Below are 27,782 nucleotides of genomic sequence, written 5' to 3'. Positions count from 1 at the left end.
GGAAGGAAGAGGGGGCGGCGGAAACAGAAAAATGTGTAGAAGTCTGTAGGAGCCGAGCGGATGTTCCATTTCAGAGTCCGTTCCATGAGGTCAACAACATTCTTGTCTAGCCGTGAACAAAAAGCTTTCTCTTCATGTGTTTCTGCTTCGTCTCGAAAAGGTCGCGACCTGGAGGAGCAACATGTAAATCACCGCACACACATGGATGACAACTCCAGTGATGACTCTAACCCACAGGCCACGACACGCACAGAACCCTGGCCCGCGTGTGTCCAAGTCAGGCCCGTGCTGCCTGGTGCCATTAACACACAACACACAACATGTAGGAAACGTGGACAGATTTAAACGTACAGGTTGTGTGTGAGAATACAACTAAAACTGGAGAAATGGACAGAGACCCCTAACGTGCACCTTGGATGTAGAGTTGTCATGGCAACCTCTAAAGCCCCACACAAAACAAATCGCACAAAATACTTTATCTTTTAGTTCAGGGCGTGAACAGCGGTGATGAGCGGCAGCTGGGTGGAGGCGACGCGGTCCTAAACGCTTGCCCGACGCCACCTGGCTAGTGTTCAAACGCACTCGACTCCGGCGGGAGGAACCCCTGGAGAGCTCACCCTCGTGAACTCACACACGTTAAACACACATGCACACGCCTTCGCACGCCCCCAGTCCAGAAGAACTACTCCGTTTCACACCCGACGACGAGACGAGAGGACTAAAAATAACCGCCAACAGGAGGAAAGAAATCCCGGGTCAATACACACACACGCTATTAATAAACAAAACACTCGCACAAACTTCTGTGGATGCAGCCCCAGCCTCACACAACAAGGAGTATGAAATATTCAGTGAATTTTTTTTTTTTCCAACATGTGCTCTTTCCCCTTTCGCACGTGTAGAGTGCAAAAACAAAAAAAAATGCAGGGGGAGAGAGACGGGGAGACAGGAAGGAGGGGGAGACGGAGTCAATGAGGGCAAAGGCAGAGCGAGCAGCGGGAGAGGAGGAGAGAGAGAGAGCCAGGAACTGACTAGAGGGCGAGCGAGAGCGAGAGAGCGAGAGAGAGAGAGAGAGAGAGAGAGAGAGAGAGAAAAGCCAGCTGAATCTCTTCTAAGCTACCTTCCATAGCAACAGCCCTGGCTCAGCCACGGCGCCATTGGCCAGCTGACAGCATGCATCACAATCCCATGCATGGCTCGGCAGCCAATCAGGGGTTCCCTTGTAACTCTGCATTTTGGATTTCATTTTCACCATGGCAACACAACCCTGTTCTTGGCCCTGGACGTGGCCTCGGCAGCGTACACAAACGCACGGCAAGCACATAACAAAGCGCACAGCATCTGCTGCGTGTACGTGTCCGCGTCGCGGAGCCCACCGGGGCCGGGCCGGGCCGGGCCGGCGCCGCTCTGTTCGGCGCCCACCGCCACTCGTAGTGAGCACGAGCAGCGTGAGCGCTGTCACATCCAGGCTTGCTCCATCTGTCCGCGTGCAGCTTCACATGGAACCAGCGCATCCTCACGCGGCTCTGAAGCGGTTCTGACGGCGGTTCTGATGGCGGCTGAGGGCAGAGCTGGAAAAACCTACTGGATCCGTGCAGTCTTTTCCTACTTAGCCATGTCACAACAATGCTCAGTTGCTTTTTTATGTTGCAACACGGAATATCCAAGAATAATAGGAAACATGTGAAACAGGAATTACACTGAATAAAGCTGCTTTCACACTGGAAACTGTGAGATTTTCCTCTGTCGACATCAACCGGACTCACTCTGTTTTACATCTGAATGAGTTGACGTATTCTGGCCACTGAGTGATGTGTAGATGTTTAAATCATGCGACCAGTCCAGTTTATGGGTAAACACAGACGCCTACTGCTTTACACCTTCATACATCATTTCAAACGGGACAAACAACTCCACGCAGCGCAACACGAGTTTGACTTTTTAAAGCGAAAGATTCATAAAACGTCTTCTCCTTTTCATCGATACAACAAATCTGATTATTTGGGGCTTGGCTTTTTAAAACAACCTGACAACCCAATTTGCGCTTGATTATTAGGTTTTACCTGGTACCTGAGTCATAGCGTGCTAATGCTAATCATGCAGCTGTGGAACAACCAGATGTGGTCCCACATGGTTCATACCTAACTGATCCTGGAGGTTTCTCTACTGAGACGAACCGAGAACAAGACGCACTGTGTAAAAACGTCTTTTCAGTTTTAACACTTGGAACATTCTCTCACATGCGATAAAATCCCGATCCCAAACTAATGCTCTACTACACACGAGAAAGATTTACTTGCTGAGATTTACGGGTATTAATCTGTTTTACAGCTCTGTGAGATGTGACTCCTTTAACATCACACTTCATGCACACACACACACACACACACACACACACACACACACACACACACACACGCACACACGCGCGCGCGCATGCACGCACAGGGTAACGAGCTACATCCTCTTTTCTCTCCCAGCGAGGTGAGACATATAAAGGGTGTGTGAGGGAGGGAGGGAGGGAGGAGGGCATTAAAGATATAAAGACGGGAGGAGAGAGACGGAGGGGGGCAGGAAGACAAAGAGAGAAGCAGCGAGAGGTAGAGGGATGGAGCATGAGACAGGCCGGCTCCTGGAGAATGAGCAGGAGGAGAGACAATGAATAGCAGCTCCTCTGCAGACAGACACATGATGAATGGGTCTGCAGCCTAAAAAGCCAGCGCGCGGACGACAACAAGACGTGTGTCTGTTCACCCCACCCAGTGTAACTACAGAAGCCATCCATCTGGGCCATTGTGGCCGCGCCGAGAGGAGGTTGATGCTCGGTACGCCGGCTCCTCCCACGCGGCCGCACACAAGCGTCAGCCCAAAAAAAAAAAAAAAAACAGCGCCCGGGGGTCAGTCGTCGAACTTAACAGCAGGTAATTAAAAGTAATAGCGGAGCTTCCCCTCGGCCCTGACCATGGGCCATGTATGCATTCCACCAACAGCAATTAGCCCGCCAATTACCCTGGGGCCTAATTATGCCCGCCGTCCATAGGAAGGCTCTGGGAGGGACAATAATGGCTCTTATGGAAGCCTGTGTTTATCTAAGTGATCAATGATTAGCATGATCACTGGGAAAGGTCAGCGCCTCACATGAAAGGCTGCCGGCCGAACCGGCATTTGGGGCCGAGCTGCGGTTAATTGGTAGAACAGTAGCAGAGTGCTGTTTTCTACGACACACACACACACACACACACACACACACACACACACACACACACACACACACACACACACACACACACACAGAGCAGACATTCCGGAGGACTGACGCCATATTTAGGACACTAAACCTAAACAATTACGGCTAAAGACGCTTTTAGCCGAATCCGTCTGAATACCGCCGGCTGATGGCTTTTATTTTATAAAAGAGGAAAGTCGCGTTAGTAAGTGCAGCGGTGCCAGCGTAGCTCTTGGTGGAAATCCAATGCACTTTATTTCAGCAGATTCAATTTGACCTGGAGCAGAGGTGCGCGCGCGGCAGTGGCCCCTCTAATCGCGTTAGCGGCCGCAAGAGCGGCGGCGGCGGCGGCGGCTGGCTTTCCAGGAACGCGCGCCCCCGCCGAGCGCGCCGCGCGCACGCACGGACGGCCCGCCGGCGCGGTCGGACCCGCGAGCACGTGCGCCCGGCGCGACCGGCGCGGGCTTTAAAGATGCGCGTGTAAACGTTTGTGAACGCACAAAGCGCGTGCACGCTCGGCGACGAGCTCGTTAACACGTCCGTGCGCGCATTCACGCGCCCGCCTCGCTCGCTTCCGGTCTTGAACGCTCGTGTTCCGGACGTGACAGCGTGTCGTTCAGCGCTCAGCGGCTCCGGGACGCATTCAGGCAGGTCAGTAGGTGAACGACACACTCACACACTCACTGACCTGGGTTCAAACACGGTCATCCACTACACTCATCTACACGTTGCGCAGGAACAAAGGGGCATTGACAGCACTTCAGCAGCACAAAGACACTGGTTTCTTCCCGTGATGTGCAAATCTAGCGAAGAGCAGATGAACTAGAAAGGGGTCCGGGCTCTGGTTCCACATGTGATCTACAGGATCCCTCCCCTCCAGCGCTCATCTCTCGCTAACTCGTCTGCAGCCTCCTTCTCCTCTCTCCCTTCGCTGGCCTCTGATGCACAAAGGCCGGGGGAGGCAGAGGTGGTGGAGTTGGAAGGAGGGGAAGGGAGGCACAAAGGGATGGGGGGGGGGGGGGGGGGGGCAAGGGTGAGGGGGTGGATGGGGGGTAACAGGGGGTCAAAAGGGGGGCCGCAGGGGTCCGTTGGGGGGCGGGGAAGAAACCCGAGAGGCAGAAAGGCAAAAGGAGGAGCTGAGGGGAAAGGATGGAGGCTCTGAGGGCGAGCGAGCGAGCTGTGTGTTGTTGTTGTGTGTGCAGCGCTGGCAGACGCACTCCGGACGGTTTGGAGGAGCCAGGATTTGAGGAGGTTTAGGCTTTCGCGCAGAAACGCACACAATCCGCGTAAGCCTTTTTGGCCACGTTGTCCGGGAGTGTTTTTAAACCGGCGTCTTAACACAGGCGCCTACAATGGAGAACGCGACCCGAATGACAACAAAAGGACAGTTGAGAACAGGTGTGAATGGGGCTCGGGAGAAGCTCGCTCACTTACAGACTCACCACTGTGCCAGCTTGTGTGTGTGTGTGTGTGTGTGTGTGTGTGTGTGTGTGTGTGGTAACAACAAGCGTAGGAATGTTACACAGGTGGAGAGCACTGGAATGCTGGTGCAGGGGGGGCTATTTACCTCACCCTCACCAGAATCAGTTACCTGCCTCATCCTGAGCTGCTGATGGGCCCAAGTCGACAGCGGCCCAATGCAAAAGGCTCATAGGCCTGTGACTCATGATGTCAGCTGGTTCGAGCGGCGTTTGAGTGTCCAAGCGCCTTGGAATCTACTAAAAAACACATAAAAGTGTTGTCATGGGTGTTATTGCTGTCAACAGTATTATCAATAAGTTTCATACAGCTTCTCCGAACACTGTAGCTCTACAGGTGCTAACAGTCATCACCTCATCTGTATTAGCTGACACACACACACACATGCACACACACTACACACCTAAATTACCACAGGCTCACACTAATCTTGCTTCATCTCAACTGCTATAAAACCACTCAGACACAGGTGCCGCTGCACATCCAGCCGTCGCACACGTACGCACAAACGGGCTGCGAGCCGACAAGAGGCAGTGACGGTTGGGAGAAGCAGGTCAAACAGCCGGCGCGGCGGAGGACAGGAAGCACGTTGGGCATCTTCCTCCCAGCAAACTGTCACCTCCACACCCACACACACACACACACACACACACACACACACACACACACACACACACACACACACACACACACACACACACACACACACACACACACACACACACACACACACCACTCTCAGCAAAGCAGGCCCGCATAAACCCAGTGCCCTCGTCCAGTAAGGTCACGTAACCGCATGGGAGGAGCAGCTCTCTCTTTATCTCCATCCCTCGTCTCCATCTCATGCCTCAATGCTTCACTCCATTCCCTGGGATGAAACCAACTGCGCCGAGTGTTCGAGGCTTCGATACAGACGATGCAGTAACACATTCACAGAGCAGGAGGTGGATGATGTCAGCGCCACCTCTCCTCGTTTCCCTCCTCACGCCACCGATGATGACAGAGGAGGAGGCCGAGGAACACTTTCTCCCCCCAGCCTCTTTCCTGTCCTCCTCCTCACCCACTGCTTCCTGCCGTCCTCCCCCCGGGCATCCTGACTCAGCCAACACCACCTCTCTTCCTGTTTCTCCCTCTATATCCTGCCCTCAGATCACTTCTTGCTTGAGCGAAGAGCCTTTTTTTTCTGCCTAATTCTGTGCCTACTCCCACATAATGTAGACATATGCTTTTATTCAGGTAACAGCGGCAGATCAAGGCAGACAGAGAATGAAGAAGATTTATTATTATGATAAATCTGTCGAAACAGTAATATGTGTGGATACAAGTAAAACCAATTAAACTGGAGTTTTTTTATAGCTCTACACAATATTCTCCCAGCAAAAAGACATTTCCTGTGCTGCCTCCACATATTGTGTGGCATGTGGTCGGCAAATGGACCGGAGCGTTTAGAAGAAAGGAGAGGAGGAGCAGCATGTAGACAGAGCACATGGGAAATCACAACATGCCAAATCTTGATGTCCTCTCCTGCACCCAGAGCAACGCTCAAACCGAGGCCTCCTGCTTGAATAGAAACAGATGCAAACTGGACAGTAGGTGCCATCAATTGTATCACGCACCACATCTAACGACATCTGAAATAACCTTTGTGACTATGTGTGAGTGCCAGTCCTTAAATTGCATCCATGGCCTTTTACAGCATTGGTTTTGTGTGGTCTCCTCCCGCTCTGCAAAGTGGAATTATGCGGCTGAACATGTGCCGCTCGTCTACCGTGTCTCAAACGAGACCCGTGCCCAAATAAACCATCAGACAAAAGTGGTTCAAGGTGCAACATATGGAATAATTTCACTCGCAGCCAGCATCAAACCCCTGGTTTAAGACTGCTGCCAGGCTCTGACGGCACACGAGGCTCAGATACTGAACTCCCTGCATTGAAATAGCTGTTGATTAGATGAAGCAGTACAGGCCTAAACATCTAACTGGAACATAAGAGAAGGCACCATGTCTAATGGGCCTCAAAACAAATCATCTTTCACAATGACTCTGCTTTAAACCAAGTAATGACGAAATTAAGTGTCAAGACTTTGATGAGACCAAAGAAGCAGAAGGGGCTAGTGGTTGTAATGGAAGTGTTCTGTGGTTCTTCAGGAGAATAGGAGGATGAAACCCTGAAAGGATGTTTGCTTTTGTGAAGTGGCAAAGAAAGGCATCGGCGGCCTGCTGCCGACTGGAGCAATGCATTAGGGGAGAAAAGGGAGAAAACGGGGGCACGGACACCGGACTGGTGTCCTGAGCAGCAACAACACACAGCTGTTAGGTCACTATGGGTCATGTGTGTGTAATATGAATAAGTCTTGTTAGTCTGCAGTCGAATAATAAAATAATTTAAATAAAATCTAATTTTCATCTCCACCTTACCATCAGTGATGGAGTGCCAGTCACATCCATTCCCAGGCTGTGACTTCCTATTTCTCGGACATGCCGGCGTTTCACTTATGGACTCAATCAGGCGCAGGTGGTCCCTCAAACGCAGCGCGGCGATAATGGGCCATGGTGCTTATTCCCATTCTGAATAGGAAATGCAAACACAGAGCCTTTTAGAACAGGAGAAAGTGCTGAGGTTTGTGTATGTGAGAACAGAACTACATGGAACATTGGGCAGCAGTACTGTAAAACAAGCAGCGGGTCATCGTGCTTTAATCTCCTGGCAGGATTCTGAAGAGGCGGCACTGAGCAAACAGCCACGTACAGACTCAGACCAGGGTTAGATTGTGTCCCCATCTAGAGGTGAAGACACGCTCATACACACACATAATGTACTTTAGTGTCAGCAGACGACGGAGCAGGTACCAGACTCCTCAAATGCCCATCATAAACGTGGAGAAATGAAAGTGACGAGCGAGAATATTTAAGTCCATTAAACAACTGAGGCAAAAACGGCAAACTAAACAATTAAAGTAGGAGACGCTACTGATGCGTGATCGAAAATTAAACGTGGTATTTGATGATTATTTAAAGAGCTTGATAAACCTACAGCGCCATTTCCAGCTTTACGTTAATAGTTATGGTAAAGATTCTCCTCATTGGTCGAATTAATAAAGAAACCACGGCCACCAGAGTCTTAACGTAAACAACTCTGAGCAGACACATGTCACGCCGAAGTGAATTGTGGGATAAATTGTGAGTGCTACTTCAGAGCCGTGGTGGGAAACCAGTAAATGACTGCACTGTCTGTCTCTCGGCGTGAGACGCGGCTGTATCTGACCAAACCAGAGGCTGCGTCGCCACCTAGTGGCCAAACGCCCAAACTGCTACAGCGATGACACAGAGAGGGGTGGAGACAGTGAAAAAAAAAATCAGAGGAAGGGAATTCAAACGCTCTTCCTGGAAATAGTAGAGAACCCGCCACAACTTCGCCACATGACATTTCAGACAGAAAATGCGACACCTCTCCCTCCTGCGGCCGCGAACCTGGATTTCACTCAGCTCGACGAGCACCGAAACACGTCGCAGAGTTGTATTTGTCACACCCGCCTCCCGGTGGTGCGTTTACAGACGAGTGACCGACTTTAACGCTAAGCGATTGCGACATCAGACACCACCTTCCCGTAAACTACCCGCTCCGGCCCGTAAGAGCGTGACATCACCCGCGCCGGGCTCAACGAAAGAAACATCTGCCATTTGGCGCAGTCAGTGCGAAAGCTGCGGCCGGATGGAAACTTCTCGAGCGTATTCATGCAAAGTTACGGCGCGTGACGCCGCACAAGCAATTATGTAACACAAGTGATAGAAAAACACCAACGTAGCTTTAAGTTCTGCCGGAGACGCGTTTAGAGACCCTCGGCTTTATGAGATTCACAGTTCTCTCCCACACTCGTGTTCCGAATGTTCCTTCCTCGGTCCGCAGCCTGTTTTTTTTACATCGTGTCCTCACTACACTGTGAGAATACAGTAGTTCGGGTTGGTTTCAACGGAGCCCCGCTGCTTCCCGTGTTCCGAGGAGGCGACGCGGCTTCACATGTCAGCGCTCCCGGATCCCCAGCGTGAAGCGCATCGTGTTTACCTCCTGTGTGCGATCGGAAACGTGCCGGGGAGGTGCCGCGAGGTGCCGTGTTGGACCTGTGTAATAGTGGGGAAATGTGCACAGCGGTCCATCTCCGTCTCCCGCCGGGAATGACGCAGCCCTCTCCCCTCCAAAAAACACCGAAGCCCGGTGGACGTCTAGAAACGAGTCCGGGTGCAAACGTCGACACACGCAGAAAAAGATCGCAGCCCGAGCTGGGGAGGGGGGGGGGTGTGCTTCGCCCATGGGCAAGGCATGACGGACGCACTCATCCCTGATCCCGCATCTCTGCACAGTCATCGCGCCTTTCTGGATGGTTGCACGGCTCTCTCTCCTTTTCCCTCTCTCCTCCCATGAACACCATCTGGTAAAAATCTGGAAGCGAGCGTTGCAGCGGCCGCGGATTCCCGAAGCGCCCGAAAGCAACTAACATCCGTCTCGCGCGGCGGAATGGTCCCCCCGCGATCCGGCCAAGCGCTCCTTAAAGAAATTGCGCAGTTTTTATTCCATTGAAACGGAGACTGTCCTCCTGTCCCCGCTGAAAGCCTCTTTGCCTTCCTCCTCCTCCCTCCCCTCTCTCTCCCTCTCTCTCTCTCTCTCTCTCTCTCTCTCTCCCCGCTTCTCCCTCATGCAGGTTTATTTTCGGTGGAAGACTCTTGGACATTCGCTGCCCCGCCTCCACAGTCGCTGGCGAACATACAGTGCAACTTGCCCAAATTCCAGTATCGACTACCCTTCAGCCAGGAACAACTGGACAACCCCCCCCGTAATTATTTGGGGGCTTGGAGCCACTTGAGGAGTTGCGTGGTGATCCTCATCCTGGGTCATTTCCCAGGGGGCGTTCAGGTGATGCCACTGGGGGCCACGCATCACCTCTGGTTGTTGTCCTCACAGCCGTTCCTTCAGAACACAGGACTGGTACACATGAAACTTTCCTCCAACACAGCAACCGTAGTCCAGCAGTCAGTCCCACAAACGCATCGCGTCTACTAAGCCGCCTCCCAGGCCCGTCGTCGTTACAGTCAGGCCTGAGAATAAGCCCATTTGACTTTGAATCCAGCATGTTGCTATGAGTGCACCCGTCAATCTCCCACCCAACGAGGGACCACCAGTACGCACGCACACACACACACACACACACACACACACACACACACACACACACACACACACATTCTCATAGACCTGGGTCTGATAAAGAGGCCCTCAAACCCTGAGGAAGTCTGTGTTTGGTCTTTCAGGGGGACAATCTCTAAGTCTGAATACAACCTTGAACCCCCCCCCCCCCTCCTCTGGTTGCCCTCTCTCATTACTGGACCATTCTTCCCTCCTAGCTCACTTTCTCCAGGGTCCTTCTCTTGTTTTCCCCTCCCTCCCTTTCAGGGGTTTGGGCTGAGTCTCTTCCAGTGGGGAAATCCGGGCCTTCTCTCTACACAGCGCCGAGCGACTCCAAACGGCTCGTCTGTGAGGCTTCATTAGAATTCATTTGTTTGAATAGGTTCATTTCTCATTCAGTCTCTCTGTCTGCTTCCTCCTCAGCTTAAGGGAGAAGTATATTAGCATAAAAATATCCTTTACCTCACCTTTACTCTTTGTGTTGTTTGCATTTGGGCCTATGTACGTTGGCCTTGTATGATATTATGTGTGTCCCTATACCAATATACTCACATTTGAAAATGCAAGTATTACTTTCTTTTGTTTGTGACAACCAGGAACAGGCTTGTTCGAGTATTTGTATAAATAAGAATCCATGGTCTTCAGAAATATTTTGCCCCCTGTGTTATGTTAATGTCAATTCCTTACATATTACAAAGAAATGTGAATAGTAATCAGTCATTTGATCCACATGTTAGAAGGAAGGACACCTGACACTTAAGAGTGAGAGACTAACTGTTATACACAGAAAGACTGTGAATATGAGAGAATAATGAATCAGATGATGACAAACAAGGGGGCAGAAAAGAGAAACAGACCTCACTGGAATTGGAAAGTGTTAATGTGGAAGTTGATGCAGGGAATGTAAAACACTGGAGAAGTAATATTTGCTGAACTTATTATTTTTATTACTTTTGTTCATTTAAAACCAAAAGTTCATAAATAGGGTAATCATAAAAAAACACATATGAAGTAATAAAGTGTTTAAACCTAGTAATGAGCAGGAGCATGTGTGAGGGTGTGTTTGTGAAGGCCTTCAGTTGTCCAGGCTCATGAGGAGAGCGGTGCCTCTCTTGATCCAGTGATCTGGCGTCACGGCTCCAGACTTGAGTTCTACACCGACCACAAAGGACGCTCGGCCCGCCTTGCCGGAGCGCACTGGGAAGTAGTAACACGGACACAGGTACATACCTACCAAACGCCAGTTAAAGGGGGTTAGAGAAAATGAGAAAACAGACAATAAGGAGAGTGAATCAGGCAGTTCTGACAAAAAGCCCCCAACAACTCACTCTTTGCCATCTTCTTGCGGTTTTCCACAGGTTTGAAGTGGATGGTGGGCATGGGACACACCATCTGCATGGGTTCAGCTTCTACCAGACACGCGTTCTTCTTGTCCCAACCAGCACCTTCCAGGTACAAACCTCGGACAAACACTCCGTCCTTGAGGGTGGACCGGCACAGAGGGGACGGAAAAAACAGAGAATCACACGAGGAGGAGGAGGAATTGTCCTATCAATTGAGTAATGGCCTACAAGAAATGAGGGAAGAAGCTCCACGTCCGTGCAGAGGAACTCACCTTGGGTGGGTAAAGGAGGTTGCTGTCGTCTACGGTGGACACTATGAACTCCCAGGACAGCATGTCCACTGATATCTGCAAGAGCGGGTTCACACAGTGTTAACCAAGACATTGTTACTATCCACAAGCCCAGCCAGTAGATTCACGTGTTGCAGTCACGTTAGCTTGGTTTGAGCTATAGAGTGAATATTGAAGAGAGCTGCATTTGGCTCATGACGAGGCGCCATCAATCACAGCACGCACAACGCAAGCACTCGGTCCTAATGTGTCGCCTCGCTACGAAGGCCTCACGTTGTGGTGTCGAGCGGAGGACTGCAGCACCGCGGTGAGGAAGCCGTTGGGGAAGGTGAAGCCGGGCAGCCAGAACAAGGTGGGGGGCTGGGCCGCCTCCGCCCAGCGCGCAAACTGATGCACCCGCTGGCACAGGTCCCTGGTCCACGCCGCCAGGGGCTTCAGCGAGGGGTACGCCTGGCGGAGCGACAGGCAGAGAGTCACCTCACGTCTCAGGTCGCTCTTACAACAAACATGAAAGGCTGGAGGACGGTCTCAGTGCATTTACTGAAAGTTAGCACGAAATCTTTGGCTCTGCTGAGGAACAAACATCGTCTGGAGAGAAGAACAGAGGAGTTAAATATAATCTGCCAGAGCAAAAGGAAGGAGTTAGTGATCATTTATGCAAAAAGGGAACAGGAGTGTTGAAACTGTTTGCGAGCTGTTAATTGGGAAATTCTTGAGGCTGCCACGAACGCATCAGGAGGTAGAGCTGGTCTCTGTGAATTCAGTGTTCTGCTTAGGCTTGATTCACTAGGTTCAGTTTGTCATTATTATTTTATCATTTGTACCTTGCTTTTCTCACATCTTACTGGGTATAAGCAGACTCATTACAAACTCAGACATCAAACAGCAAGACTCTCACGCAGTCACAGCCACTTACGCGCGTCTGCACCGACACCTTTCTCTTTCAGAACAAACACCTTCAGAAAGCTGCTACTGGTGAGTTTTCTCAGCTCTAGACTGTGTTCTTTTACTTTCAGTTTTGTAATTGTTACAGCTTCCTTGGTTTCATGTGACACATGTGACAGACAAACACGTGTAATGGACTAAGGCCACGAACTTATTCCTTTACATGAGCATATGCTGTACAGACAAAGCCTTGTAAAGAAACCAGGACAGGCCGGCCAAAATTAAAGCCATGAGTCTGTGAGTTCATAACTAATAACAGGCTTCAGTGCCAAGGAGGGGCAGGGAAGAGAGGAGCAGGATGCAGGGATGGAGGGATACATAAGAGGTTGTTGCTGCCGCTTGGATTACATGAGATCAGATTAGATACAAAGATTGAAATAACAAAGCAGAACAGAGGGATCAGTAAATGGAACACATACGGGGAATTGGATGCAAACAAAGGGCAGCGACACAGACAGCAGGTGAACCAAGGAAGACAGTAAAACAGGGCTGAGACAGACACAAAAAGAGAGAGAAAGGCTGACTTTCTCCTGCTTTTCTTCCTTCATGCTCACAAATGGCCAGTAAAATAGAGAAGCTCAGCTGGAGGCAACAGCGCTAATAGCTGTCCAGTACTACTATAAAAGGAAAGGTACACACACACACACACACACACACACACACACACACACACACACACACACACACACACACACAGCTAGATGCACATTCAGCAGTAATAAGGCTCTGGCTGGAGCACAATGGGCTCAGGGTCTTTTTAGGAGAGTGGAGCAGACCTTGGCCGGTTTACTTTGCTTATTGCACTACAATTAATCCTCAGATGCTGGTTTTGTGCGGCCAATGAGGGTCAAGGTCTCTACCTGAAGAACAGCCACTTAAATAAAAACAAGCACCAACATGCATGTGCACTCGGTCTTTCGTGCACAAGGTCATCATAAGGACAGATTCAGTCACTTCAGGAAAAACATAAAATGCCCCGAATGACCCTCTGCACACTGGACACACAAACACACACACACATTCCACTGACTCACACAGTATGCCACACTTGCACAAACCCTCTCAAACACACACTGCAGCCAGAGATCTTGACCCAGGCTGACAGCCCCCTGTGTTCTCTTCCTACTGTAAAGGCAGGTTCAGTGATAATGAAGCCAGAATGGAGTGTTCAGACAAAATTACAGCTGGAACACAGCCAGAGCCCCATCACTATATGTGTGTGGCATGTCTGCGTGTTTGAGTGTGTGTCTGTGTGTGTGTGTACTCTGTTGCTGGACAGAAGAGAACAATACTGTAAGTGTGTGTCTGTGCAGCCCGAGAGAGTGATAGATAAATACACCTCTAATAATAATAAGAGTGAGTCAGTACAGAGTCAGGCCTGCAGCTGTTTGACTGGCTCAGCGTAGCAGAGAGAGATTACAGTAGATCAGTGCACATGAATCCTGTTTGGAAATCTGAATGGTCACTTGTAAGTGGCAGTGTATCAGATTAGTAGCATGTGTAAATATGTAGAGAGCTACATATTTACACATGCTACTAAACTAGATTTAACTGATATTAAAATCAAAATAATCAATGGAAAGATGCTTGAAAAGCATCAAAAGTTGAAGATGACCAAAGCAGTGTCACTACACTGTGTGGCGCTTTCAAGAGCAGAGAGGAGAGAGGCAGAGAACTGAAATCAGTTGGATGCGTTATTATGTGTAATGTGTGTGTGTCTGGCACCTTCTCCCACAGGTGTGGGACTCGACCATCATAGATGCAGTTGAAGGTCTCCTCCAGGTTGGATGACATCACCACTAAGCCTTTAATTCCTTTCTCCAGCTCCACCAGGGACAATCTACACCACAAACACACAATAATACACAGTGATGGTAACAAAGCAGTTTGTTTTAACCCCTTTTACTGAGAGAGTTTTGGTCTCTAGTGTGATGATGAATTATTATCATGCAGTGATTATGAATAGTCAGTCTAACAATATCCACAAGCTTATGTAAATGTGTTCCTTGTTATGTCTCTACTATCATTATTTAATCTGGTACACACTAGAGGAAGAGCTGTTCTGTTCTGTTCAGAACAGCTCCTTGTTGGTCATTACTCACTGGTGAGTAAATACAAAAAATGTTCATGTTATATTTATTACCACTTTTTGCATCTCCCCTAGTCCACTTTAATTTTTATTTACTATATCGATGAGAGTCATATTTTATCTTATCTATGAACAATCTTTCTCGGCACCATTTACTATTTGGTGGGAAATGACTGATTAAAGCATAAATATGAAGCTCATACATGATGGTATCCAGCAGAGAGTTGTATCTTAGGATCTCCTGAAGCAGGACCACATTCAGAGGGGAGGTGTTCTCCTGGAGGAGGGGCTGGGTTTGTTCATGCTCAATCAAAGATGGGATCTTTTCACGAACATCTGCCAACAGCTCCAACACCTGGAAGCACAGAGAGAACACACATGCAGGGACGCCTGACAAAATCACTTACAGAAACAGACAATAACCACATACATTTGTTACCTAAACCTAGATTAATCTCATATTTATTTTACGGCATCCTCTGAAACTCTGCAAACACATGAACTTGTGAGCACTGCTGGGATTTCGCTAATATAGACATGGACACTGTGAATTGTTGTGAACACTGACTAGTATGTTTCAAAGACACGAAGGCCTGGAACCGATCCTACAGTTAATAGACCAAGGCTGTGCCACATACATCACCATCACATACTCTTCATGTATGTGGTCTTGAAAATCAGCATAGAGTTAAGCTGCTGTGCACATAAATATCAGCCCAATCTATTCCAGAGGGTTGTGAATAGTCTTCCTGCAGCTGGAATGTAAATGCTGAGTGTAGCTGATTCAGTATATTTTAAAACATGACCTGGGTTTTATGATTAAACACAAAGCATTTGGTCAGCTTTAAATAACAGTTGGAAAGAACAGTTTGTTACACAAATGTACAGCCTGTGAATTTCCACCCAGCTACATAGTTCATTCTTACCTTATCTTCTCTGCTGGGCCTGGACCCTACCATTGTGGGGCTGGAGACCTGGGGCTGCAAGGAAAGCAGGGTATCAAAGAGTGTGCTGGTCTCAGCTATCTGACTAGCGATGTCAGCGTTAGGGTTCTGTCCGAACAACTCCGGGTGCTCTGTTGGTGGGAGCATGCTGATATAGTCTTTATATGAGGACTGAGGACCATCACGAGGCATGTAGTAGGACGATAAAGACGATAACCTAACAGAAAAACAGGAAATAAAATACAAAGTTAGTGATTATGACAGGGACTTATGATTACTATCATAATGTGCACCATATGTATTTCTGAGGTTATAATACTCTGATTGTCCACTTGATGGTGCTGGAACTCTACAACTGTGAACTACAGTGGTCTTTGTGTCCTCACTGAGACTATAATCAGGCTTGTCAAATGCATGTGAGGATTTGCAATACATACATTTGTTTATTGGTGTTTATTAAATATGTCAAATGTATAATTCTTACAGAGGTACATTTGCTGTTGTACTGCAATACCAGGCAGCAGAACATATGTGCTTCTACGCAAGAGTCATATTATACAGTCTCACTTGAAGAAAGGCTGATTGATGGCAGCATCACAGAAGTAGTCATTGATGTATGTAGTGAGAAGACGCCTGTCCCAGTCATCTGTAACATGACCTCCATAGTTGACCTCAGCGATAAGATACTTCAGAGCATCCCAGGGAACCTCTTCATTGTTGTCCAGGTAAAGACTCAGAAGATTCTCACTCACCTGTAGGGGCATTGCAAGATAAATGATCACACTGATAATAAAGACAAGTCAAATGACTCATCTGCAGAAGACAGAAAAACATATCATGATATCATTAGATAACATTAGACAAGTAGAGCAGATTACTGTCAGACCGTGTTAGCTTTCATTCATTCAACACTATAATCATAACCATATCATCATCATCATTGTCCTCACTGCTCTGCTCCTTGCAATAGCAGTGTTTTGGAATCAGATGAGCTCCTAACCTCAAAGTCAGAATCATTGAAGCCATACACAATGTTCCAACCCAGCTGTAGAAATTTCTTCCTTTCTAGTAGGATGCTGTGAAAAAAGCAGAGAGAGAACAGCAACTTCCTGTAGAAGACGGGTTTGGAGCAGCGGTTGAACTGAGCTTCTGTCACCAGCTGGTAGAGACGTTTCATGTTGGCTTTCACACCCTGAGGACAAAAGGAGGCAGTGTTAATATTGTGGAGGCTTTTATAGGTAGGATGTACTTATCTTACTATAGATTATACACAGTCAGATAAATCTACATATGTCTACAAAGCTATAACATCTGGATATTCAGCTTGTGCACCTTTGGTGGTTCAGTGGTCATCTTGATACCAGCCTGCAGGATAGTAATTGGAAATTCAGAATGTGGTGAAGAGCTGAGCCACAGCCTGAAGTCTGAGTGTGGCCTCTGCACCTGCAGCTGCTCAACCAGCTTGTCCAGCTCTGGCATCCAGGACAAAGAGAGGTGGCAGTTGGCAAGAAACACCCAGTGACCTGGTCAAAGAAATTGAGGGTTATATATTTCTAGTATTAAATAACTTGTTATTCGTGACTGTTGTATTTGTCTCTTCAAGCATGTGAAAAGTAATGTTTTGATTTATCATTGGGCCTCACGGTGGTTATTAGTCCATAAATCAGCAGGGCCCCATGATAGATAACATTAATTAGCCCTACCCTTTCACACATAAACAAAACTCTAGGGTAAGAAAAGACAACAGCCCTGAGCAACATAATTAATGTATGACTAAAGAGCAGGAAGAAAGACGCAGCAATATGCGCCGTACCATTTTGGACACCCTCCTCAATCAAGTTCTTAGCAATAGGAGCCTGTCCCTGCCCCAGAGACAGAGCATGGAAGTGACTGCTCATGCCAGAGGCCTCAGCCAGCTGCACCAGGGCTCCTGTTGGGTCCACCCCAGGAGACAGGACAAAGATCAGTGGGGTCCTGCAGCTGGATTCTTCCACTACCTAGAGGGAGCGCACAGGGAGGATGCGCTAATGAGGCATGACAACACTGAGGCACTGTGAGATACAATCACATAGAATGACATACAGGACATGCAGCAAAACTAATACTTACTGAAAAATAGAGCACATCGATTAAAAGGACAAAAGTTGACACTCACAGCCTTCATGTCGAGAACAGGTGGCTCCACGAAGCTAGAGCCAAGGTTGTTAACAATGAAGGAAGATACACAGAAGGAGACCCGGTCCTGACGCAGAGAGCGAACAATCAGCATCCTCTGTAGCTCGTTACAATTATTCTCCCAGTCGCCTAGAAAGAAAAGTAGAGAGGAAAGAGAGGCAGGATAACACACGTAATGTCAAACAAACGGAAATGTTCTTTTTGCTCATTATTAGATTCTTTGTTTTAACTGGAGCATAATATAGCATGCTAGACAAAAACAGACATGTAAAGGAACTAGTGCTGTTCTTCAGCAAAACGTTATGACCTTCACATCACCAAATTTATACCACTTTATAATAACAAAGTGCCAAAGGGGCGAAAATGTCTACTGGCACATACTGTACACACCTGGTAGTGTGGCCCGCTCCGGCTCAGTGCTGGTGAACCAAAGGTGCCAGTCCCGTGGGTACTGTTCAAAGGAAGCCATGATGCCATGGAAGTTGGGCAGCTTGTCCAGCTCTGTGATGTTGTCCCAGCTAGAGTCTGCCAGCCAACTGGTACAGGGGTTGTCCATCTGGTCCTCTTTATCGAGCACCTATAAACACACCATCTATTAGTTAGTTTTCATACTATCCTCTTGTCCAGGTTCAGACCTAATCCATGCTGAGACTGACTATACTTTTGTATGTGTTAACATTTACACACAGAGCAAAATCATTTTTAACATTAAAATATTCCTCAGTGTTTTGACCATTGGGCCTGTCCTCTATTTTCTTACAAGGCCTCCTCGGAGGAAGAAGCTGTACTCGTCCATGTTGAGTTTACCAGCCACCTCCAGGATTTTGGCACACATCTGGAAACTGAAGAGCAGCTTGTGTATCTCAAACAGTCCACGGCATGTGTACCTGCAAAGTAAATCAATGAGCACAACATACATTACAGCTTAAAATCTTTTCCAATAGAACATTGCCTTTCTCTATTCCTGACTGTAATTCAGGCAATTCTGTTACTGATAATCGTGTTATGCACTATTATACACAATTAAAAATAGCGAATGCTGTTCAAACAGGATTACACATACTGTAACAGGGACTAATGCACATCTAAAGATGTTACCTCACAATGAAGTTTAGACGTGCACGTGACACGGGCCTTTGTTAAAAAGTTTTCATTCTAGTATACCTCAGCCCTCTCTTACCTGTAGACCGCGTATGTGTGGTAGTCATTGAGGTGAGTAATCCTTTCTTCCAGCTTCTGGCTATGCTTGCTCTTTTTAATGCTAAGGTCGAACAGGTCAATGTAGGCATCCAGTGAGAACTGGTACATGGGGTCAATTCTGCCCATGTCATTTAGGATGAAAAATAGAATAGAGGCCCGCCGGGCACATGGGCGATAAGCCTATAGAGACAGAAATATATGAAATATTAGTATATTAATAAAATGAAATTGACAAAGGCAGTACACATCAAATCATCCCATCGCCCTCTATTCTGACCTCTCTAGCAGAGTCGATTTTCATCTCTGTCTGCTCACTGCTCTCCAGCTGCTCTGAAACCTCAGTGGCTGTTACTTTAGAGGTTTGCAGGGTGTTCACCAGTTGAACATCATCCAGCAGTGAGCCAGTTGCTTCATTCAGCAGCCTGTAGAAGAGACGCACTTATAAATACAAAATATAATAGATAAATGAAACAACACGCTTTTCCTGCTTTATACTTATACTGTAATTACTATACTGTATTACTGCCACAACTATAGCATTTCAATGGGGTTGGAATTAAAAAGCTCTGAAATAGGTAACGCTTATAAAATGTATATCTAATATAAATAAAAATCAAAGAACGATTTGATGTATAGTATGTATCACTAGAAATTGGTTGAATCAGGTCTTCAAATGAAAATTCTGATGTAAAGAATTCAGTGACACCTTGTGACAGTGGAATGGATCAGAAAGTATACAGTATAGTCCACTACTGAATTGCTACTAGTAAAGTAAATTACATTACAATAATTATCAGTGGAGATGGGAATCGTCTTGGGATTAAAAAACTAAAGTAAAGTGTAGCTCAACAACCTGAGAATCTCATCTTCCAGCTCTTGCAGACGCTTCTTTCCAGAGGCGATACTGATCACCAAAGAGTCCTTCTGTTCTTCTAGTTCTGGACGCTCTTTACGAACGACGATGCCCAGCAGTTGGGCTTCAAGACCCTGCACACAGACCCATGCATGGACAATTACAGTGTCAGTCAAAAGGCACATTATCAACAGACATATACAGTAGTAAACACACACAGACCTGCTCCTTGACAGCAAAGTTGACTATGGTGGTCTTTGAAGAAATCTCTGGAGCATAGTAAGGATTAGATAGCTTGGTGGTGATATAAAAACGGAATTCTGGGTTGTACTCCAACTCCTTGTCACCCAACTTTAACAGTAGCCTGCTGCCTGAAAAATGCACATACAGAATTACGTACAGTACAGTCGAAGATTTGATTACAAAAACCTCAAACTAATGAACCAATTAGATGCTAGTTTCTGCTAGTTTTTAATTAGTGTATCTGCTAACACAAAATCTAATACTAAATGCTTACCTTCAGTAAATTACAAAACAAAAAGGTAAGTGTCAGTACCAGCTGTGTCCAACTTCATATGGCTTTCCATATATTTCAGAACAATTAGTGTCTGACCTTTCCGTGTCAAGGACTTGTTGAGAACTGGGTTAAGAGACGGGTCCAACTCCTCCTGCACATTCTGCAGCAACACGGGATTCCCAAACTGGATGGCGTTCTCCAGCACCCGCAGGTATTCAGGCATTTGAAAGTCTATTACCTTCAGACCCTGCACAGCGAAACAAACACACATACACAGACAGGATGGTAATATAAACAATGCATTGTATATGCTAACAGTTATTTCATCAAATTTCCAGATAAACAGATCCTTGGAGTGAGTATCACTAGAGAGCCACGAGCAGACAGCGAAACATAGACATTGATAATTGAAAAAAACAACAAAGATGACAGCTTAGTCCAGCTGCATGAGAGTTTGATGAGTCACTGACATTTATTTTCCTCCTTCATTTGTTTAAAATTCAGAGTCAACGTCTGTGGAGACCTGATAAAATCAGACAGCTTCAGTAGGAGATATTTGCATATAAAAGAAAACAGGTTTCTTCCAACTGGGGAACATTGTTATAATTAGGAGCAGCCTGTCTTAAAGTGATGCTAAAACACCAGTCCTGCCATTTGTTACTTCTAGACTGGTATTCTTTGAAGTCCCAGTTTCTTTTAAGCCTCAAACTAATTCCAAATGCTGCAGCATCACTTGTCATCATCCACGGCAAAAGGCGTCATATTTCTCACACATTAGCTCCATCTCCCTTGGGATACTGTAAGATTTGGAATAAAGCTTTTTGTCCCCATAGCTGTGCTTCTACCTTTCTGTACCTTTCTGTTGGTAGAGATGCCTGTTTCTGGGCCTTAATTAATTTTTCTTTTATATTTTTTTCTATAGGTGTTATAAATTTTCATATAATATTTGATGATGTTATGTCAATCTATCTGAAAGTTGTAGGTTTTACTGTAACCATATATTTAGAGAAATCAATAAAATATGAATGCCTTAAAACCTACCCCTAACTGTCCATCATTAAAAACTTACATGTTCCTTCTCCATGTTCTTGATCCACTTCAGAGCTTGGCCTTGTGGGTCTACTATAAGTGGCCATCTTAGGAGACAAAAAACTATTTTTAGCATTAAGTTTAGAGTTCTTGTTGGATTACAGCTGAAAATGAAATTATATCCACTGAGAATTAATCTCTCTAAATACTGACCGGTTTCCATGGGTGACCATTACACCATTCTCAGTGGAGAATGCATCAGAGGGCAGGCCTTGAATGTTCCATTCCCTCACTGTTGTAGGCTTGGACAGAAAAACTGCAAAGCTGAACCCTGGTGAGCATGGGATCTGTGAGTCTCTTACCTGGGTAGAGAGCAAGCAGGCCAAAGGACACGGGAGAAAGGACAGAAGGGGAAAAATGGAATTTGTTGCTAATTAAAAATGAGATTGCTTCAATATAAGTGAATGCAAGTCAGAGACCGTGGAGGACAAGTACAAATACAAGTGAAGCTCTTTACTGAACCAGGATAAACCATTAACCATTTTTATTTGGTTTGTATACACATGTTGGTGTCTCACCTCCTTCATCCATACAGTCAGTAGCTCATCTCTATAGTTGGATAGAAACGGCCCCATGTAGGACAAGAAAGACGCTGCTAGCAGACAGTCACCAACAAGATAGCCCATGCTTTCTGTGAGGCCCTGAGCCATAGAAATAGCATAGATTACATATGTGGATGAAAAGCGTTTCTCATATTGGATACTATAACTGCACAGCAACGTTGATACTAAACCTCGAGTGTGAATGTTTGCAGGATTGCCTCCTAGACAAACTGCTTTAACGTGTCGAATGATTAATTTGAACCTTTTTTGAGCATGTATGAGTGAATGTGGCCTACAGCAACTCTGTCCTCCCAGCGGATCCTCTCTCCAGCGAGTCCAGTCACCAATTTATCAGCTCGGTCCAGTTTCACTTCCATCTCATCTGATTTCCTCTTTAAACTCTCTTTCATGACCAGCTTTTCACCATGCTGGTGTTTAAGCTCCTCTAGTCTCTCAGCCACCTGTTCACAAAGCACACCCCAAGACATTATGTTCTACTTATAATAATGCTTCAGCTGAATGTGCATTGAAAGCAGGCTTGACAGGAGCTAATGCATAAACATCCACCAGGCTGGCTGCTCCGTACCTCTCGTAGTTTGTTCTGGGCCTCAGCCAGTGCAGCTTGTTTCTCCGCTAGTTGGGTCATAGCTGTGTTCAGTTGCGCCCGCTTTGGCTCCACCACCCTGTAAACTCGCCCATAAACCTGTCATGTACATGCATGGATGAAAGCTTACCTTCCTGCATTCTTAGAAAATGCGTCACACCCACATTCTGCTGTTATGGGGCAGTACTGAACTTACTGTACGAACCATAAGTGTGTGTTTATGCTTGCGTGTAAATGTGAAACTCTCTTACCTCCATGGCTTTGACCCACATGCAGAGGGACTTAGCAGCGAGTGACACTTTGCCAATAATATCTGGCTGGAAATCTGTTTGCTTGCAGTACTGACCAATCTTCTTTAACACTCGGTCTGATATATTGTCCTTGTCAAAGTTAACTAATGTTTTGATGAAGTTGGCCTCGCCTGTTAAAAATTAAAGATTAGGATCTGAAAATCTTATACATTTGTAAAAGTAAAACTTATTATTATATTAAACTGTAAACTGGCAATTGTCATGGTGACATAACTATTATAGGACCCAGACTGTGAGAAAAGATGCATGTCTCTCACCCAGCTGTCTCTTGGCCTCTGCCCACGTGGGCTCCTTGCCCTGTAGGGTCATGACAGCCTGCATCACTGTCTCCACCAGTGCCGGGGGACGGCCATATGACTTAATCTCCGTCATGTCTTTCTTATTTAGAGACTCCAGAGCCTACAGTTAGTGTAAAAAGAGGGAGAAGCTGAAAATGCATGAACAGATCTATTTAGTGCAAACTGTCAGGATTACGCCAACGGGACAGGCGTTTACCTTCATGGCCTCCTCCAGGGCTGGCAGAGCCTCGTTCAGGTCTCGCTGTGCGTTATCAGCCATGGCTTTACACTGCAACTCCTCAGCTGCAATTTTGTCACTGTTAGCACTCACCACCTCAACACAAACACAGACCAGTGTATTATTCACCATGTTCTAGTCTACAGTCTGAAAAATGCACCACTAATTTCATGTTTTTCAGATACAGCAGGTTGATAGGATCAATTTAGGCACCTGGGCACCATGTCAATGTAATTTTAGTCATGTAAGCACGTTTGTGATGCACACCTTCTGCTGCTTGTCAGCCTCTGTCTTCTGCTGCACAATGACAGACAGGTACTCATCGCACTGTTTCTGGAACACGGCCACCTGCTCCTTGGCCTCCTCAAGCTCTACAGACATGGCCTTCACCTTCTCCCGCGTGTCACTGATCTTCAAAAGGCCATTACGCAGCTTGCTCACCTGCTCCCCCAACTCACAGCGCTTCTCTGCTAAGAGTCTGAAAACACACACGATGGCCTAAAAGGCAGGTTCTCAGTGGACTGGCAGAGCAATTTATCAGAAAAAAAATAAAGTTACAAAGTGCTTACTTCTTGTATCCAGACACAAGTTCCAGGTAGTTTGTGGGTGTGACATAATTATGTCTCCTCAGCTCCAACTTCATCTTTTCTGAAACGTGTGCCACAGACTGGTGTGTGGTCACAAAGGTACTGGCAATCTTTTTCTGGATCTGCCAGATAAGGTACCATATGTTAAAGGGGTTAAAGCTGAAACCAGCTGAAACTTAAAAATGTATTTTAAAATAAACATCTCTATATGTAGCGTGTGTGTGTGCGTGTGCTGTACCCCCTCTGAGGATTCCAGCTCCAATCCATCCAAGTACCTCTCAGCAACCTCCAGCAGAGCATCTTTGGGCCACTCACAGAACCAGTCAATGGTAGTGCAGCTAACAAGTGCTGGGTACTGGAGAATGCGGTTTCTACAGACAAACAGCTATGTATGAATTTTATTAAAGTGTAATTTTAATGATAACATACAAATTATTTCTGTGTACAGGGAATTGAAACAGGTACTAAAAGTAAAACAGGTACATTTAGCAGAGAATGGTAGAAATAATGAGCCCCTAAATCCCTGTCTCATAGGCAGACATTAGCTAGCGGTCAAAGGACCATGATGGCTCATGTTCGGCTAATGGAGTCCATCAGCCCAACCGATACTGTGTGACCACCCTCCCATCCCACTTATTACAACCAACAACACCCCTATTAGCATACTGAAGCATAATAGCATATTAAAGTGCAGGGGCTCTTAATCCTGTTTTACGATTGTGATGTAAATTACTTTACAACCAGAGCACACAGGAGAGGAGAAAAAGAGAACTAAGAGACATACGTATATTAAACCACAGTGTGGTGCCAAAAGCAGAATCAGAATGTACCTGAAGGGCTCTCCCACTGGGCTCATGCAGAATACTATGTGCAGGTTGTTCCTGACTCGCTCTACCAGGTAGCTAAACAAGGAGTCAGGAGTCTCTGCGACCTTGTCTTTCCTGGCAGAGCCTGACAGGGCACTGCATATCTAGATTGAGACCACAGAGAGAGGTAGGGTTGCATGTTATGACAACTGGGTTGATTGATGGTCAAAATGCAGTAGTGGTATTTTAGGAGCAAATCAATGAAACCCATCCATCCATCCATTTTCTTAACTGCTTACTCCCTAGTGCGGGGTCACGGGGTGCTGGAGCCTAACCCAGCTGGCTACGGGCAAGAGGCAGGGTACACCCTGGACAGGTCGCCAGTCCATCGCAGGGCAACACACCCATTCACTCACACATTCACACCTACGGGCAATGGAGAGAGGCCAATGCACGTCTTTGGACTGTGGGAGGAAGCCGGAGAACCCGGAGAGAACCCACACAGAAAGGCGCCAGGGCCGCCTCCGGGAATCGAACCCAGAACCTTCTTGCTGTGAGGCGACAGTGCTACCCACCGCACCACCGTGCCGCCCATCAATGAAACCAATATGTGTTCATTAAAATAAAGAAACAAACATATGCAAATCGGAAACAACAAATCACACAGACCTCACTGAACTCATCTGGCTTGTAGAGGTTAGGCACCTCTCCAGAGCTCAGGATGTTATTGAGGTCCTCTAGGAACGATTTGTCTGTGATCTGAGTGTCATTAAACAGGAAGACAGTGGGCTTGTTGTCCACACCAGTCAAACGGTACAGCTTCTTGATGTCTGCAGGCAAAGATGGAATAAATATACTATATCAGGGTTATTTTAGTTGAGTGAGGAAGGGATGAAGCAACTAACTATAGAAAGACTTAGAGATAAAATGCACAGCCAATCCACCTAGTGCTACATGTTAAACTAACTACATTTTAAGAACATATGGTTCTGATCTTCCCACTTTTATTTGAGCTTTCCTTGATTCTATCTTCAAACAGTATGCTTGAATGTTTTATCTAACGCCTTCTGAGGTTTATGTGTTAGATCTCACCTTCTCTGAATTCCTGTTTGCGGTACTGCTTGGTGACTTCCACCTGGAACAACTGGTGTTCACAGATGGAGGCAGCCATTTTACACAAGCTCTGTCTGCCAGAGCCCCCAACACCAACTAGAAGCATGCTGCCCCTAAGTTGACTGATGACACGTACCACACGAGTAACTGTAGAAAAAACATTACAAACATGAGCCATAACAGAAACCTCATCCTTTGTTTACACTGTATGCTTTGCCAAAGAACAGTGGTGCCACCAAATACTGTGGATGTATTTTGCTAAAATAATGAAAATTTTGTCACAAAATCTCCATTGTCTAGTTTTGTTACTATAGTAATGCACTGCTATAGATTTGTAAACTGTGTTGCCTTTCACCAAATGCTAAACTGAAAGCAAGTACAGGAAAGCTTTTAGATGCACCTCATGCTGTGTTTTTCAGCTAAATCATTAAATTGGTCAACAGTGAACATAGGAAGGACAACTGTCTATAATGTCATGTGTACTGGTGTGTGCTGTCAGGCGCACTGTGCTCGATGGCATCCCGGAAGAGGACCAGGCTCATGGGCACAACGCCTGGTGTCAGGTTGTAGTCTTCCAGATGTGTCTCCATAAACCTCTTAACACCTTTCATGTCCAGAAGGTCCTCATACACATGAGACTCATTCAGGAAATCACCTGACGAACACATAAACATTTATATCCTGTAGATTAGTCACTGACCAGTCAATCACCAACCTGTATATCCATACACTATACCCTATCCTTTACATTTTTAAACTAAAGTGCATGTCTGAACAACAAATATTTTACCAAATACTGGTGGCTGTTTGTTGGGGCAGACACTGTGGAATGTGAGGTCAAAAAGAGAGCCCAGCTTCTCCCCCATCAAAGTAACAAAGGTGTCCCTGTCGTTTTGATCGACAAGCCGGTCTGAGAAAACCCTAAAATAAACAAGACATAGACAACAGCTGTTATTTAGAGCGCTAGGTAAGATACATAATGGTTATTTTAAATGGCAAAAGGCTACAACTACGTTAAATATGGCATGATTGTTGTAAGGATAAGGAAGTGGTCTAATTTGTGTTTACCTGAAGCACTCATGGATCCATAGCCTGATTATGTTACTTTTGCTATCATGAAAGTCTGGGTGGGCTCTTAGCAGACCTTGAAACACCTAACAGAGTGAAAGACAGTCATACAAATACACATATTGTATTAAACAATGGTATTAAGATTTTGTTTCTCTATAATCTAATTAACAGTGCTTAAACACAGCAAATGTTAGACTCATTTCAGTTAATTTTAAGAATATCCTCCAGCTCCTGCTGCTTTTTATTCATAGCATATAGTAGGTGTTGTTTAGGCCCTGTGGGATAGAGATTACTAACTTGTTGCCAATATTTGTGTACCTTGGAAATATCTCTGAGGTTAAAGAGGTAGTGTATCTTGGCTGGCGTGGGAAGAAACTGTGATGCAACTGCATAGTAGAGCTCTAAAGTGGCCCGAGTCAGAATTTGTCCAATTGGCTTCACGTCTTCCTTAAACCCCTGTAGTTTTTGGTTGATCATGGTACTGTAGATATGCCTGATTTGGGAGTCCTACAAAAGGTGAGTGAAAGGAAATAAAACTTTAGTTGCTTCTTCTTGAAAATGCGCTCACACACACAGACAGACAACAGTTTATTTTAATGTAGCAATGAAGGCAAAAAATGCAACTACTTGAGAAGAAAAGCTGCCAGACAAGAAATTATCTGTAGAGGTGGACAAAAGACAGATTTCATTGACTTCTTTTTAAACAATATTCATTTTAATATAATTTTGTGAGTAAAGTAAAAAGGAGAGGACAAGGCAAGCAGGGACGAATACTCACATTAGGAAAGGTAATATTGATCAGGTTGAATCTGCTTTGTAAGCGGCCAGAAATGTGAGTTCTTCCTCCACCAGGGGGCCCCATGGATCCCAACAAGAACATGTCCTGGAAGGGGGGACAGAGACAC

The 27,782-nt window shown here is 46.3% G+C and overlaps 2 protein-coding genes across 3 annotated transcripts in view; both read right to left on the bottom strand.

Moving 5' to 3' along the window:
* Nucleotides 1-9,321, bottom strand: part of kdm6ba (lysine (K)-specific demethylase 6B, a) — a 64,395-nt gene extending 55,074 nt beyond the window's left edge. Inside the window, exons 1-2 of the mRNA XM_029142557.3 lie at nt 8,767-9,321; nt 7,122-7,271 (exon numbers count right to left, since the gene is read on the bottom strand). The gene's annotated coding sequence lies outside the window, so the exon portion shown is untranslated. The remainder of the gene's footprint in view (nt 1-7,121; nt 7,272-8,766) is intronic.
* A 1,487-nt stretch (nt 9,322-10,808) lies between these two features.
* Nucleotides 10,809-27,782, bottom strand: part of dnah2 (dynein, axonemal, heavy chain 2) — a 39,862-nt gene continuing 22,888 nt past the window's right edge. For both annotated transcript variants that reach the window (XM_029136463.3, XM_029136482.3), the window contains exons 51-88: nt 27,656-27,760; nt 27,196-27,384; nt 26,875-26,960; nt 26,597-26,727; nt 26,312-26,461; nt 25,786-25,953; nt 25,363-25,523; nt 24,718-24,857; nt 24,126-24,258; nt 23,870-24,009; nt 23,568-23,778; nt 23,280-23,396; nt 23,042-23,183; nt 22,725-22,894; nt 22,456-22,572; nt 22,166-22,330; nt 21,846-21,968; nt 21,481-21,629; nt 21,308-21,374; nt 20,335-20,485; nt 19,944-20,092; nt 19,722-19,855; nt 19,146-19,290; nt 18,849-19,048; nt 18,429-18,555; nt 18,059-18,245; nt 17,649-17,797; nt 17,307-17,490; nt 16,826-17,016; nt 16,494-16,685; nt 16,061-16,245; nt 15,476-15,710; nt 14,753-14,904; nt 14,186-14,300; nt 11,789-11,965; nt 11,498-11,572; nt 11,211-11,361; nt 10,809-11,112 (exon numbers count right to left, since the gene is read on the bottom strand). In XM_029136463.3, coding sequence (XP_028992296.1) covers nt 10,958-11,112; nt 11,211-11,361; nt 11,498-11,572; nt 11,789-11,965; nt 14,186-14,300; nt 14,753-14,904; nt 15,476-15,710; nt 16,061-16,245; nt 16,494-16,685; nt 16,826-17,016; nt 17,307-17,490; nt 17,649-17,797; nt 18,059-18,245; nt 18,429-18,555; nt 18,849-19,048; nt 19,146-19,290; nt 19,722-19,855; nt 19,944-20,092; nt 20,335-20,485; nt 21,308-21,374; nt 21,481-21,629; nt 21,846-21,968; nt 22,166-22,330; nt 22,456-22,572; nt 22,725-22,894; nt 23,042-23,183; nt 23,280-23,396; nt 23,568-23,778; nt 23,870-24,009; nt 24,126-24,258; nt 24,718-24,857; nt 25,363-25,523; nt 25,786-25,953; nt 26,312-26,461; nt 26,597-26,727; nt 26,875-26,960; nt 27,196-27,384; nt 27,656-27,760 — 5,718 coding nt within the window. In that variant the 3' untranslated portion in view covers nt 10,809-10,957. The remainder of the gene's footprint in view (nt 11,113-11,210; nt 11,362-11,497; nt 11,573-11,788; nt 11,966-14,185; nt 14,301-14,752; nt 14,905-15,475; nt 15,711-16,060; nt 16,246-16,493; nt 16,686-16,825; nt 17,017-17,306; nt 17,491-17,648; nt 17,798-18,058; nt 18,246-18,428; nt 18,556-18,848; nt 19,049-19,145; nt 19,291-19,721; nt 19,856-19,943; nt 20,093-20,334; nt 20,486-21,307; nt 21,375-21,480; nt 21,630-21,845; nt 21,969-22,165; nt 22,331-22,455; nt 22,573-22,724; nt 22,895-23,041; nt 23,184-23,279; nt 23,397-23,567; nt 23,779-23,869; nt 24,010-24,125; nt 24,259-24,717; nt 24,858-25,362; nt 25,524-25,785; nt 25,954-26,311; nt 26,462-26,596; nt 26,728-26,874; nt 26,961-27,195; nt 27,385-27,655; nt 27,761-27,782) is intronic.

The sequence above is a fragment of the Betta splendens genome, chromosome 2 (genome assembly GCF_900634795.4).
Source record: "Betta splendens chromosome 2, fBetSpl5.4, whole genome shotgun sequence".
In the NCBI taxonomy this organism is placed as follows: Eukaryota; Metazoa; Chordata; class Actinopteri; order Anabantiformes; family Osphronemidae; genus Betta; species Betta splendens.
Note: the sequence above shows the minus strand (reverse complement) of the source record. Positions and strands in the feature narration are given on the sequence as shown.